The sequence below is a fragment of the Natrix helvetica genome, assembly GCF_964273705.1.
Source record: "Natrix helvetica genome assembly, chromosome: Z".
NCBI lineage: Eukaryota > Metazoa > Chordata > Lepidosauria > Squamata > Natricidae > Natrix > Natrix helvetica.
Genome location: NC_138554.1, coordinates 83947885 through 83959907, shown reverse-complemented (window position 1 = coordinate 83959907; position 12023 = coordinate 83947885). Strand labels below are relative to the sequence as shown.

General features: G+C 44.7%; 1 protein-coding gene across 1 annotated transcript in view; it reads left to right on the top strand.

Annotated features, from left to right (window-relative positions):
• The first annotated feature begins 329 nt into the window (after nucleotides 1–329).
• The window catches only part of CDCP1 (CUB domain containing protein 1), a 100243-nt gene continuing 88549 nt past the window's right edge, over nucleotides 330–12023 (top strand). The window contains exon 1 of the mRNA XM_081933362.1: nucleotides 330–631. Coding sequence (XP_081789488.1) covers nucleotides 556–631 — 76 coding nt within the window. The 5' untranslated portion in view covers nucleotides 330–555. The remainder of the gene's footprint in view (nucleotides 632–12023) is intronic.

The following is a 12023-nucleotide window of genomic DNA, read 5'->3' as shown; positions in this document are numbered from 1 at the left end:
CCGAATCATCAACGAAAGATCCATTAATATCCAAGGCAGCTGTGTACCAGTGCGGGCTGTTTTCTTAATTCTTCTACACATCTTTTAAAAAGGGCAGCCTCTCTCCTCTTAAAAGTTGACACATTGTGAGGAACAAGCGGCAGAACTCCTTTAACCTACTCATTTTCTCCGTCCTCTGTATTGGATAGGTTTCCTCAAAGTGAAATGATATCTAATCTTAAGGCGGGGATGGACAGGAAATCGGAGCTGAGGAAAGAGGTGCGATTTCCTCATCACTTGCCACAGTACTAGAGGCGTCGGCTAGTCCAAAGAGAGGACTAGCTGACGCTTTGGACTTTCTCATTAAGGAAGAGGAGGAGTTTTACCTGGGGATCGGAGGAGGGGGAGGAGCTGGCGGTGCCTCCTGTCTGACCACCTGGAGGAGGAAGAGGAGATCGTCGAAGCTGCTAGGAGTTCTTGCAGCTGCGTGATCCACAAGTAGGCAATTTAGCCTGCGAGGGCCGCAGCTACTGAATTAGGGCAACTCCGTTGCAACCGCGGAACAAACGCGAGGAGATGGGTGCGGCGTGGTGGGTCGCACTGCCGCTGGCCAGGCTTATGTTCGGTGCAGTGTTGGCCCTACTAAGGGCAGGTAAGCGGGGATCGGGTGCTTCTTTTTCTTTCCTCCTCCGCATGTTCTCTGGGAGGGGTAGAAGGCGAATCGTGCTGCTGTTTCGCTGACCTGAAGGGAATTGGGGTACATTCTGGAAGCCTGGACGGTGGCCTTGGACGGGTGGGTGGAGAACAAATTACCTGTGCGCTCTTTGTCTTTTGACTCTTTTCGTTATCGACATTTTAAAAGAGTGCTGACGCTCGCGCTGGTTGGTCAGAAGATTTCGTTTTTGAAATATATCTAGGAAGTTTTTCTTAATTAATTAATCAATCGCATGGTTGTTTTTTTTACTACTTTGAGAACATGATTCGCTGGTTGCGTTTTCACGTGGCTGCTTTCAATAGATATTAGGGCTTAGAGGACCAAATTCTTAAGATAATGACAAAATTGAAGGAAAGAGGTATCATCTAAACCTAGATAGTGGTATAAAATCTATTTATATCTCCTTCCGTGAAATTTTATCTCTTGAATCTGAATTGATGGTGGCCTTTGACTCCTAAAGGACTGCTTTCAGTCTTTTGGAGTGCTTTTCCTACTTAGCTTAACTTCTTATTCTTTTAGATATTCTAGTGTAGGTTGGAGTCCAGATCTGTTCATTTTCCAAATTATATCTTTTAGGCAATTTTTGAATGCATTGCTGTGATGATATGTTGCAAACTGGATTTATTATACACACATGATAAATTCCACTATGGGTTAAGGGTTTAGAAGTCTGAAATCAATAGGCCGCAGCTCACGAAATCTTATGCTTTTTAATAAAATTTGTAAGTCGAAAAAGGTGCTACCAGCCTTCTTAAGATTTTTTGTCACTTCAGCTATCTACCCACAATGTTTAGATTGGAGAAACTGGCTGTTAGTATATAGAGTAAGAATCTTAACTCTGTTCTATATTTGGAGATATTCACCATTTGAAAGTTCAGACAGTTGCTGCTCACAAGTAACACAAATGATTCTATAGATGGAATTCACAGAGCAGTGAGGGGCCTCCGTCGTAGATTACTCATTCTAACATAGTGCCCTTAAAAGGTATAGATAGTCCTCGACTTAGTGTCTTCAAATTACAATGGCACTGAAAAAAGTGACATGACAATTTTTCACATTTGTGACAGTTGCAACATCCCCATGATTGCAATTCAGATGCTTGGCAACTGGTTCACATTTGTAGCAGTTTGCAATTTCCCATGGTCATTGTGACCTGACAAGCAATGGGGGAGCCAGATTCACTTAACAACTTCGCTACCTAATTTAATAACTGCGGTGAGTCACTTAACAACTGTGACAAGAAAGATTGCAAAATGGGGCACTTAACAATTGTGTCACTTAACAAGAGAAATTTTGGGCTCAATTGTGGTAAGTCGAGGACTACCTGTATTGGATTACGACTTTCATCATTCCCCTTTGAGTATGGCCAATGGGAATTGTTTGTAGGACTGCACCCTGGGAAAGACAAGTAGTATTTATTGCTCCCAAATGTTAACAACATCTAATTCCTCCATTTCTGGGCCTTGCATATTTTGTCCTTTATTTCTTAAGAGAATTTATAATTAGACAAAAAAAATTGTTTTATAGACAATTAACAATTCCCAGTTATTTTAGTTGCTTAATTCCTTGTTCCTTTGGAACATGGAAAAGACTAGTTAACATGTTATATTAAGCCATGATTTATTTAACTTTGGTTTGGTTAATAAATCATAATGACCTAGTTCCGTGATGGCGAACCTATGGCATGAGTGCCACAGGTGGCACGTGGAGCCATTTGTTAGGGCATGTGAGGCATTGCCCTGTCTGCTCCAGCACGCATGAACGTGCTGGCCAGCTGACTTCGGCCTTCATTTTCAGCCGTTTTTCGCCCTACGGAGGCTTCTCTAAAGTCGCCTAAACTGTGGCTTTGTAATATATGATTATTACACTAGGATGGGATAGAGGCTATATTACAGCTTGTTTGTTTTAATAGAAGGGTATAACTTAACTGTTGCCATAGAAAATAGATCTGATAGGCTTCATTACAGAAATCTCATTTGTTGAATATAGGAAGTGTGGAACAACAGACCTAGTTAATTAGAATTTTTGTGAATTTGAGATCTTCAATCCAGATTGGATAGTCTTGCAAACTGATAAATGCTGCTGTAACTCTTGATTTTCTGCACTGTTGAAGAGTCTAGTCTTTCAATCCACCTCTGATTCTAGAAACTAAATACATGTAATCCTGAACCTATGACCACAATTGAGCCCAAAATTTATGTTGCCAAATGAGACATTTATTAAGTGAATCACTGCAGTTGTTAAATTGATAACATGGTTGTTAAGTGAAACAGGCTTTCCCATTGACTTTGTCAGAAAGTCACAAAAGACGATTACAGGACATTACAACCATCATAAATATAAACTAGTTGTCAAGGGTCTGAATTATGATCACATGACCTGATGCTACAACAGTTGTAAGTTTAAAAAACAGTCATGAGTCACTTTTTTGGTCCACTGAACTTTGTACAGTGACTACCGTGTTTTCCTGAAAATAAGACAGGGTCTTAAGTTCTTTTGACCCCTGAAATAAGCACTTTGGCCTTATTTTTGTGGAGGTCTTATTATTTTGAGGTGCAGCAGGCGCCGAGTATGGTCACCTCATGGCTGCTGCTGTGTTGTGCTGCTGTGGCAGTGCAACACAGATGCTCGTCAGCTGTTCGCCGCTGAGGCCGTGCATGTGCTTCCAGCTGTCAGCCTCTATATGGCTTGCTTGCTATCAGCAGCCATAGTAAGGGGGAGGGAGGGGTTTTACAATATTTGGGAGGGGAATTGTGCTGGAGGAGAGATCTTGAAGAGGGAGTTTTGTTCTCACCATCTTCTGCGCATGCTAAAGGCTCGTGTTTGAGTTTGGTCAAGGCCAATCATCTCTGCATAACAGCTGGATGAGGCCACTTGAAGATGCACCCCACATGACACCCTTGGGGGTTGGAGATTGGACATTTAGACGGGGGTAATTGGGGGGAGAGATTTGGGTAAAGTTTTGATATATACAAGTTCATGTCATTTAGCCTCAGATCTTGCTTTACTTTTGCTGTTTTCACTTCATGTGCAGTAAAAGTACCTTCTTTCTAAATCAATGGAGTTGTGGGGTTCCTTTCTTGGATTTTGAAGGAGGCACACTTGACACCAGCCATGCCTCCCAAGATTTTGCACCATGCTGTTGGCCTGGCCACACCGCTGCGACCGAATGTCCTGTCACTGCCGTTACCTCCCTGTGCTTCATGCCAGCCGTGCACATTGTTACCTGCTGGTGCTGCTCATGGCCAAACCCGGGCTGAAGAGCAGCCTGCTGATGAGTGGCTGGTCGACACTGACATGTCCCACCACCGCTTTTTGGAGCAGGACTCTGCAAGGCTTGTGCCATTTCCTGCATGAACTACAGCAACACCGTGATTTTCATCATACTGGCACAGCTGTTGTCCTGCTGCTCTTGTTGCGGTGGCCATTAGCATGACAGAAGGCACAGTGGCTAGGGTTGCGGGAACGACCATTAGGTAAGGGTGTGTGGGATGGATGGGGCATGTTCCTCCCCACCCCTCTGGCCTTGTCTCCTCAACTCGTGTTGTTTGCGGGGCAAGCAACCACAGGAAATGGTGGGGACCGGGGGAGGGCTTATTTTAGCACATGCACTCAAAAGCTTGATTGAGCTTATTATCTGGGGCGGGCTTATTTTCAGGGAAACAGGGTAAATGAACTGTTGTAGGTCAAGGATATTTAGTATTGATTCGGAAAAGCATGCATCATTTAGTTCACTGCATATTCAGATCCAGAAAAATAATAGCTGCCCTATTATTGTGGTAAAAGAATTACTCTGCTGTGGTAAAAGAATTACTCGGACTTTTGATGGAAAGGGTGTATTGGATTGAATAGGTCATTCTGTGCATCTTCAGTATTCTTTTGCACCTGAAACGTTTACATCTGAGATATAATACCGTATTTTCTGGCATATAAGGTGACTTGGTGTATAAGACGACCCCCTACTTTTCCTATTTGGGTTTGGGCTATACTCGCACACCAAATAAAATTTTTTAAAAAATCAGATTTAATTTCAATATGGTAATTTTAATTCAAGTGGTTATGACATGCAGGTATTTAGCAGGAAAACTGTCACTTATAAACACGCTGTTTGTCATCAAACATGTAATATAAAACATTGCAAGTGGATCAAACCTTTCCTAATTCATTCTAAAACTGAAAGGAAGGATAAGATGATAAACCCAGGGGGATGCCATGCTGTTTGTTTTCTAAGCTCTCAACCAAACTGGAACTGATGATGATAGGGCAGTGATGGCGAACCTTTTTTGGCTTGTGTGCCATATGTGGGGGGAGCACGGGGTCATGGGCAGGCATGCCGCACCCATAATGCAATACGTGACCCCCCCATGCGCATATGCACCCTACGGGCACCCCCCCACAGGCGCCCCCCATTTTTGCATGCTTTTTTCGCCCTCCCCAGGCTCCAGAGGCTTTATAGGAGCATGGGGAGGGTGAAAACAGCCTCCCCTGCCCCCCCCAGAAGCCCTCCGGAGGCTTCAGGGACCTTCGGGAGGCTTCCCTGAAGCCTTCGGAATGCTCAAAACGACTCTCTGAGCCGGTTTGCTCGGAGGGTCGTTTTAAGCACTTCGAAGGCTTCAGGGACCTTCAAGAGGCTTCCCTGAAGCCTCCGGAGCAGTCAAAACGACCATCCGAGCAAACCGGAAGTCTGTTCCCAAACTTCCGGTTTGCCCATAGGGCCGGTTTTTTGCACTCCAGAGGTTTCAGGGAAGCTCATGAAGCCTCCGGAGGGCCTCTGGGGGGCCGGGGGAAGGGTGTAAGATGGCTTTTAAAAAGGGTGAACTTAGATGATAGGGCAGCGCCTCACGTGCCCTGACAAATGGCTCCGCGTGCCACTTGTGGCACACGTGCCATAGGTTCGCCATCACTGTGATAGGGGGAAGATGAGAAACAATAGAGATAGCTCATTCACCATGTTTTCCTTTCTCCTTCTTTTACTCTGCACTTCTCCAGAAGTAGTTTATTCATTATGTGGATTCAGCTGGCAGTTTTCCCATGGAAAGAAGCAGATGAGCAATAGCCAGGGAGTATTACTCCCAACCCCAATCCCCTTTGCAAATCTTTTTCCTCACTAATCTCACTGTTTAGGATAAATGACAGTAATGCAATAGCCCTGATCAACTACACTTTCCTTAAAATTAAATAATTTTGACATGTAGGAACTGAACTTTATTTTGGTTAGAATGTCCCTTCACATCACAGCCTGATGTCACACAGTAAGAAAGAAAAACACATATATGATATGTTTGTCATTTAGTATATTTGTTCCCCTGATAGAATAATTTCTTTAAGCTATCCAAACAAGAACCCCACTAGATAAAATCAAAAGATCATTTTGTTCAGAATCCTGTGGGCAAATGTTTCTAAAACTCCATTAAAGAACAGTTAGGATTCTTTCTACTGTCTTGTTTTCAGAGATATACTGTTTGTGTCGAGGGGGCTATTTATCACCACATCCCTTCCAAATCTATTCACAATCAGATTTTTTTTAAAGTCCTAGAGTTAAAATGTCAGAGAAGTGCTATGCTTTACCATCTTAATAGCATCCCAGCTCAGGCCCACTACAGAAACTACATTATTCCCTACTCACCTGGAGCTGGGGTCTCTTAAATGTTATAATACTGTATTAAGTTGAGCTCAAAAATAAATGACAATACTGAAAGGCCCATTTGCTAGGAGACAACTAGTGACAGAATACTACTGTATGGCCAACTTGTAAAATGTGTTGAAACTCATTTAACAAAGCTCTTGCTTAGCAACCAAAATTTTGGGCTCAATTGTGATCATGTTCTCTCTCTTTCTTTCTTTCTTTCTTTCTTTCTTTCTTTCTTTCTTTCTTTCTTTCTTTCTTTCTTTTGTGTCTCTCTCTTTCTCTTCCTTCCTTTCATTCTCTCTTACGCTTTCTCTTTCTCTCTCTCTCTCTCTTGCCCCCCCTTTCTCTCTCTCTCTCTCTCTCACACACACACATACCTTCCAGTTGGCAAAAATTTCTGTTTTGCCATCTGGCAAAAAAGTCTTGTTTTCCTCTCAGAGGAAGGAGGCAGGGAAGTGAGCCCTGGGCCTCATCTCTGCCTCTTTCCTCAAGACCTGGCTTCGGGGATGGCTGCCAGCCGCTCCCGTCAGTGCGCCCTTCACTCGCCTTACACCCTGAGGCTCTGCTGGTGGGGTACCTCCCATTTCACCTCCCAAGAGAAGCTTGGGAGAGATACGCAAATGGCGGTAAGCCTCCCAAGGAGGACTCTGGACACCGGGGGGGGGGGGGGTTGGCAGTGACACCCGCTGCTGCTGCTGCTCCTGGCAATGCAGGTTTCTCAAAGAGCATTACGTTGCAGGCACACTGATTCCAGCAGCTGCATTTTGCCTTGAAACTTGCTGTCCTGGCAACCCGAAGGGGACATTCTCCCAGCGGCATCTCAGGCAACTTTCTCTCTTGCTGTGCAAGGAAGCAAAGTCAACTTTGTTTATTTATTTGGTTGGTTGGTTCCCGGACCATGGGAGGTGATCTGATGGAGCTCTTTATGCCCATGGTGACCCATTTCGTCGCTTGCGTCTCGCCTCTCGCTTGAAATTCCAGCTGGTTTTCTCCCAAGCAGCGGCTGCAGCCGCAAGTACCAGGAAACCTCCCGCTCCAGCCTCCCCCGCCCAACTATATTAAGATTCCCGCGCCTTCCATTCCCACTGGAAACACGCAGGCCACGCGAGTGAGCATGTGCGCAAGGCCCCCCGATGATCTGAAGGGAGCTGGGAGGCACCAAACTGCGCCCAGGCGTCCTCACTCCCTCCCGGCTAAGGGTGGGAGTGCCTGAGACGCCGCTGGGAGAATGTCCCCTTCGAATTGCCGGGACAGCAAATTTCAAGGCAAAACGCAGCTGCTGGAGTTGGTGCACTCGGTATACCAGGCGTATAAGATGACCCCCGATTTTCGGAATGATTTTTATAGGCTAAAAGGTCATCTTATATGCCAGAAAATATGGTAGGTTATTAGATAAGGGAATATAAAGGAATAAACAGTATGTTGCAAGATTTGCATGAATACACCTGGTCTGAATTTAGGTCATTCTACTTAAACTACTCCAAATTAAAAATATACATCTATATTTTAAAATGTACCTTTAAATTGCTACATGTATATAGCAATGTACATGTAATTGTATGTGTTGATTTGGGAGGGGTCTTTTGTCATCAACTGAAGCTGAGGAAATGCATCACACGCAGACCACACCCACCCCAGTCTGGGAAGGGGGAAAACATCATGATATGTCACATGATGGCGAAATGAATTTCCAAGTTTGACACCCGTGATCTAAAACATTTTTATATTGCTTCTCATTTTTCAAAAAAAATCTACAAGTACAAATAGTATGATAAGAATTTTAGCAATAGAGTTTTATGTGTCTTCCATTTATTTGTAAAATGCTTTGATTGATATTTGATTTTGACTTACCATGTTGTGTGGACTCACTTATGGTTTACTCAATAAATCATGATTATATAAAATTTTCTTTAGTTAATACAGGAAATGCTCACAGTATATTCAGTTGCCCAATATATTTAGGTTAGGACTGAGAACAGTGTCCAGTTGGCCAGAAAACAACATGGAAGTATTTCATTGCAGACATAGGAAGATTTTTGATCTGTTCTAGAAGCTTAGCTGTTTCTGCAGTCCAGGATATCATGTTCAAAAAATAAACTGAACCTCAAGCTGAACCTACTCATGTGATTAGTATATAATTCTCTCTGTTGGCTGGATTCAGCAAACTGGATTAAATAAATATTATTAAATGAGCTTGACAAGCTATCATACAAAAACAACTCATAGATGAAACTAATAAAATAAAGTATATATTCTGATTTATAAAGCATAGTTTATGGCTTAGCATGGTGGTTCTAAAATTTTATAATGCCCCAGTCCCTTAAAATTATAAATAAATGCATGTGAATAAAATTAATAATGACTAATAGAATTAGACAAGAAATAAACTTACGTCTTTTCAAAGTTAAGTTTTGATCTATACAGGTAGTCTTTAACCTACGTCTTACAACCATAATTTCAGTTGTAAGTCATAAGAGTTATAACTCGAGGCATCCACAGGATCTGTCTGATTTTTTTTTACCCTTTTTATGAAAGTTGTTAAGAAAATCATGTGGTTGTAAGTCCAAATCCATTCTCTTGAATGGGTGTTTTTTTTTTAACCGCAAACTGTTAATACCTTCCCCACAAACAAATTGTAGTCACATGATCACAGGATTCTATAACCAGCCAAAAATGTGAGCTGGTTGCCAAGTACCCAAAATATAGTCACAGGACCACAAGAGAGGTTGGTGGTGACATTTTACAATGGCCAAAATGCTTTAGGGATTGTAGAGCACCCTTTCTGTAACTCCAAACAATCAAGGACTACTTGTATATCAGAGAGGTTTTCAATGTTTGTGGAACTGTAACTCCCACTATAGTGTGATGTAGGCAAAATGAGAGCTCTACTTATTCCTTCTTTGCTGAAATTGGGCCTCTAGCCTGCCTGGATAGGCAAAGCTGTGAGCAAGTTTTGGAAGTGCACCCTCTTCTCCTGGACAAATCTGATAAGGTTTGTTTAAACATATGGTAAACCCTTCTGATCCTAACTCAGAATTTGCAAAAACCTGCTTTGGCAGGATGTGTGAACCTAGCAAAATTATGGTTTATTTACCAAATTATTGTGAATCAGAGGTGGTTTGCTGCCGCTTTGCCCTGGATTGGGCAACTGGTAGTGGTAGCGGCGGAAGGCCAACCCTGACGTTTCTGTGCATGCCCAGAAGCATCATGTGATTTATTTTACTGGTAGTAAAATAAATTGCAGCCCACCATTGTTGCAAATGTATTAATTAGTTCAGTATATGTTTTTGATTTTCCATTAAATGTGAATGATACAATCTTTTTGTTTCTTCATTTGTATAGGTCAGTGTTGGTGAAACTCTTTGACACTGAGTGTCAAAATGGGAGCATGTGCAAACATCTTTGGCACCAAGTGGCAAATGATCATTTGGTTTTCGGCATGCACACCGGCTATCTGGTCTGCCAGTTTCTGGCGTGCATGCGCATGTGAAGACCAGCTGTCTGGTGGGCATGTGCCAGCTCTGGCTTTCGGGGGTCCTTATGCTTTCCTGCCCACCCCCCTGGTCCCTGGGGACATCCCCACTGACAATCTGGTTCTGCAGCCCTGGAGAGGAGAGAAAGTTGAGTGGGGAATGCCACCTCCCTCCACTGGAAAGTGGGAGCCCCTTCCCAGCCTTGGAACAAACCAACGCAGCCTTCCCTCTCCCATCACATCTTCCAAGGGAGCGCGACCACTTCCTGGCTGGCATGTCTCTATGCGTGAGGAGCTGCAGAGATGGGGACTGGCGGATGTGGTTTGAGGATCCTCGCCCATGGCCCTGATTGCTGAAGGCTCCAGCAGAACCATCCTAGGGGGGTGGGGAGAAAGACAGGAGTGTTCAACATAATCTAAACAATTTGGGTGGGGGGAACTGCCCTACTGTATAATTTAAACCTCGGAGAAGACAAATGTGCATCAAGAGCAGAACTGCAATGCAAAATGAAGGGCAGGGAAATCTGGGGAGTTTCGGGCTGCGGGAAGGGTGTGGGGTGGGAGGAAGAAGGGGAATGGCATGCCTGAGCACAGGGGACATCCTTTCTTTTACAACATTTATATTCTCTTTCCCCCTCAAACATGCCCATTTTTCTTCAATATACTCCAAGTGATTTGGCTGTGTTCCTCCCCAATGCCATGAATATTATTTATATGGCTCGGATTTGAGTGAGATGCACTCTTGTTTGCAGAGCTGTGCCCAGTGTTGGGATGGGGCAAAAATCATGGTAAACCAGAGCAGTGGCATTGGAGAGGGGGAAAAGCTGGGCAGGGGGTGTTAAGCCAGAGCAACCGAGGTGTTCCCAGCTTTTGAGTGAATCTGGAGGAAGGGGGAACTGCGTTTATCCTGGCAGCTGACTTGGAGGGGACCAGGAGGTGGTGTTCCCTCCACAAGTCCCATCTGAGTCACACTGGAAGGATGCAGTGCTCAGCAAGCACTTGGCCCCCAGAACAGCAGCATCTGCAGCCACAGAGGAAAGAGCAGGAGTGACCAGCCGGCCATCGCAGCCGCTGCTATGCTAGCGAGCCAGGCCCTTGGCGTGGCTCCATACCAGTGAGCCAGGCCCTCCATATGGATAGCTTGCCCCCACGCCTGGTCAGACAGAGAGGAGGGAAGCCCAAGCCCACCTGTCCTCGCCACTGCCACCCCCTCACCCCCAATAGCATTGGCTGTTGCGCTGCTGTTTCCAGCTGGGATGCTGGAGGAGGAGCTGCTGGCGAGGCGAGCTACCTACATGGAGATGCCCGCCAAGGACCTGGCTTGCTAGCATAGGAGTGGCTGCAGTGGCCAGTCAGTTGCTCTTGCCCTTCCCCCTGTGGCTGCTGCTGCTGTTGCTCTTCTGGGGTGCCTGAACCAGCCAGGCCCTCTGAACCATGGATGAGCTGCGGGCTGGAGGGCTTGGGCCACACAAGAAGCCTATTCGGGCAGGGTGGGAGGAAAGCCCCAACCCATCCGTCCTGGCCCACAGCTCTGCTCTGCTAAGAAGTGACCGTGTCTTTTGGCACGCACGGCCATTGCTCTTCCTGTTGCTGTTTTTTTCCGTGGGCAAAAACAACACCAAGTGGCTGTTGTGCATGAGCACGCTGGAAACAAGATAATTTTCCTGGCATGCGTGCAAGGCAGCTGTTTTCGGTGCTCCCGTGCGCTTGAAGACCAGCTGGCCAGCGCGCCAGAACCTGGAAGAGCAACTGGCGATCGCTCAGATGCCAGTGGAGATGGCTTTGTGTGCCCCTTCTGGCAACTGTGCCATAGGTTCACCCTCATAGGTAGTCCTCTACTTATGACCATAATTGAGACCAAAATTTCTGGTTCTTTTTTTTTTTTGAGAAAAGTTTTTTTTACTTTTTATTTTAACATATATATCATATAATCCAAAGCATAGCTATACATCTTAACAAGCAATTTTTGAGTGTTCAATAGTATATCAATTCTTTTTGCCATTCAGCCTCTTCAATTTTTATTTGCTCTTCTGCTTTCCATACACCATATTATAGTCTATTTTGCCTTCAGCTCTCCTCTCCTCTTCTCCTCCCTACCTTCTTCCCTCTACCCTCTCTCTCTTCTCTACTTTCCCTTCCTCTCTCCTTCTCCTCTCCTCTTTTTCCAAACCTTCCCTCTCTCCTGCTCTTTTCTTCCCTTCTACTTCCCCCTCTCCTGTCTCCTTTCT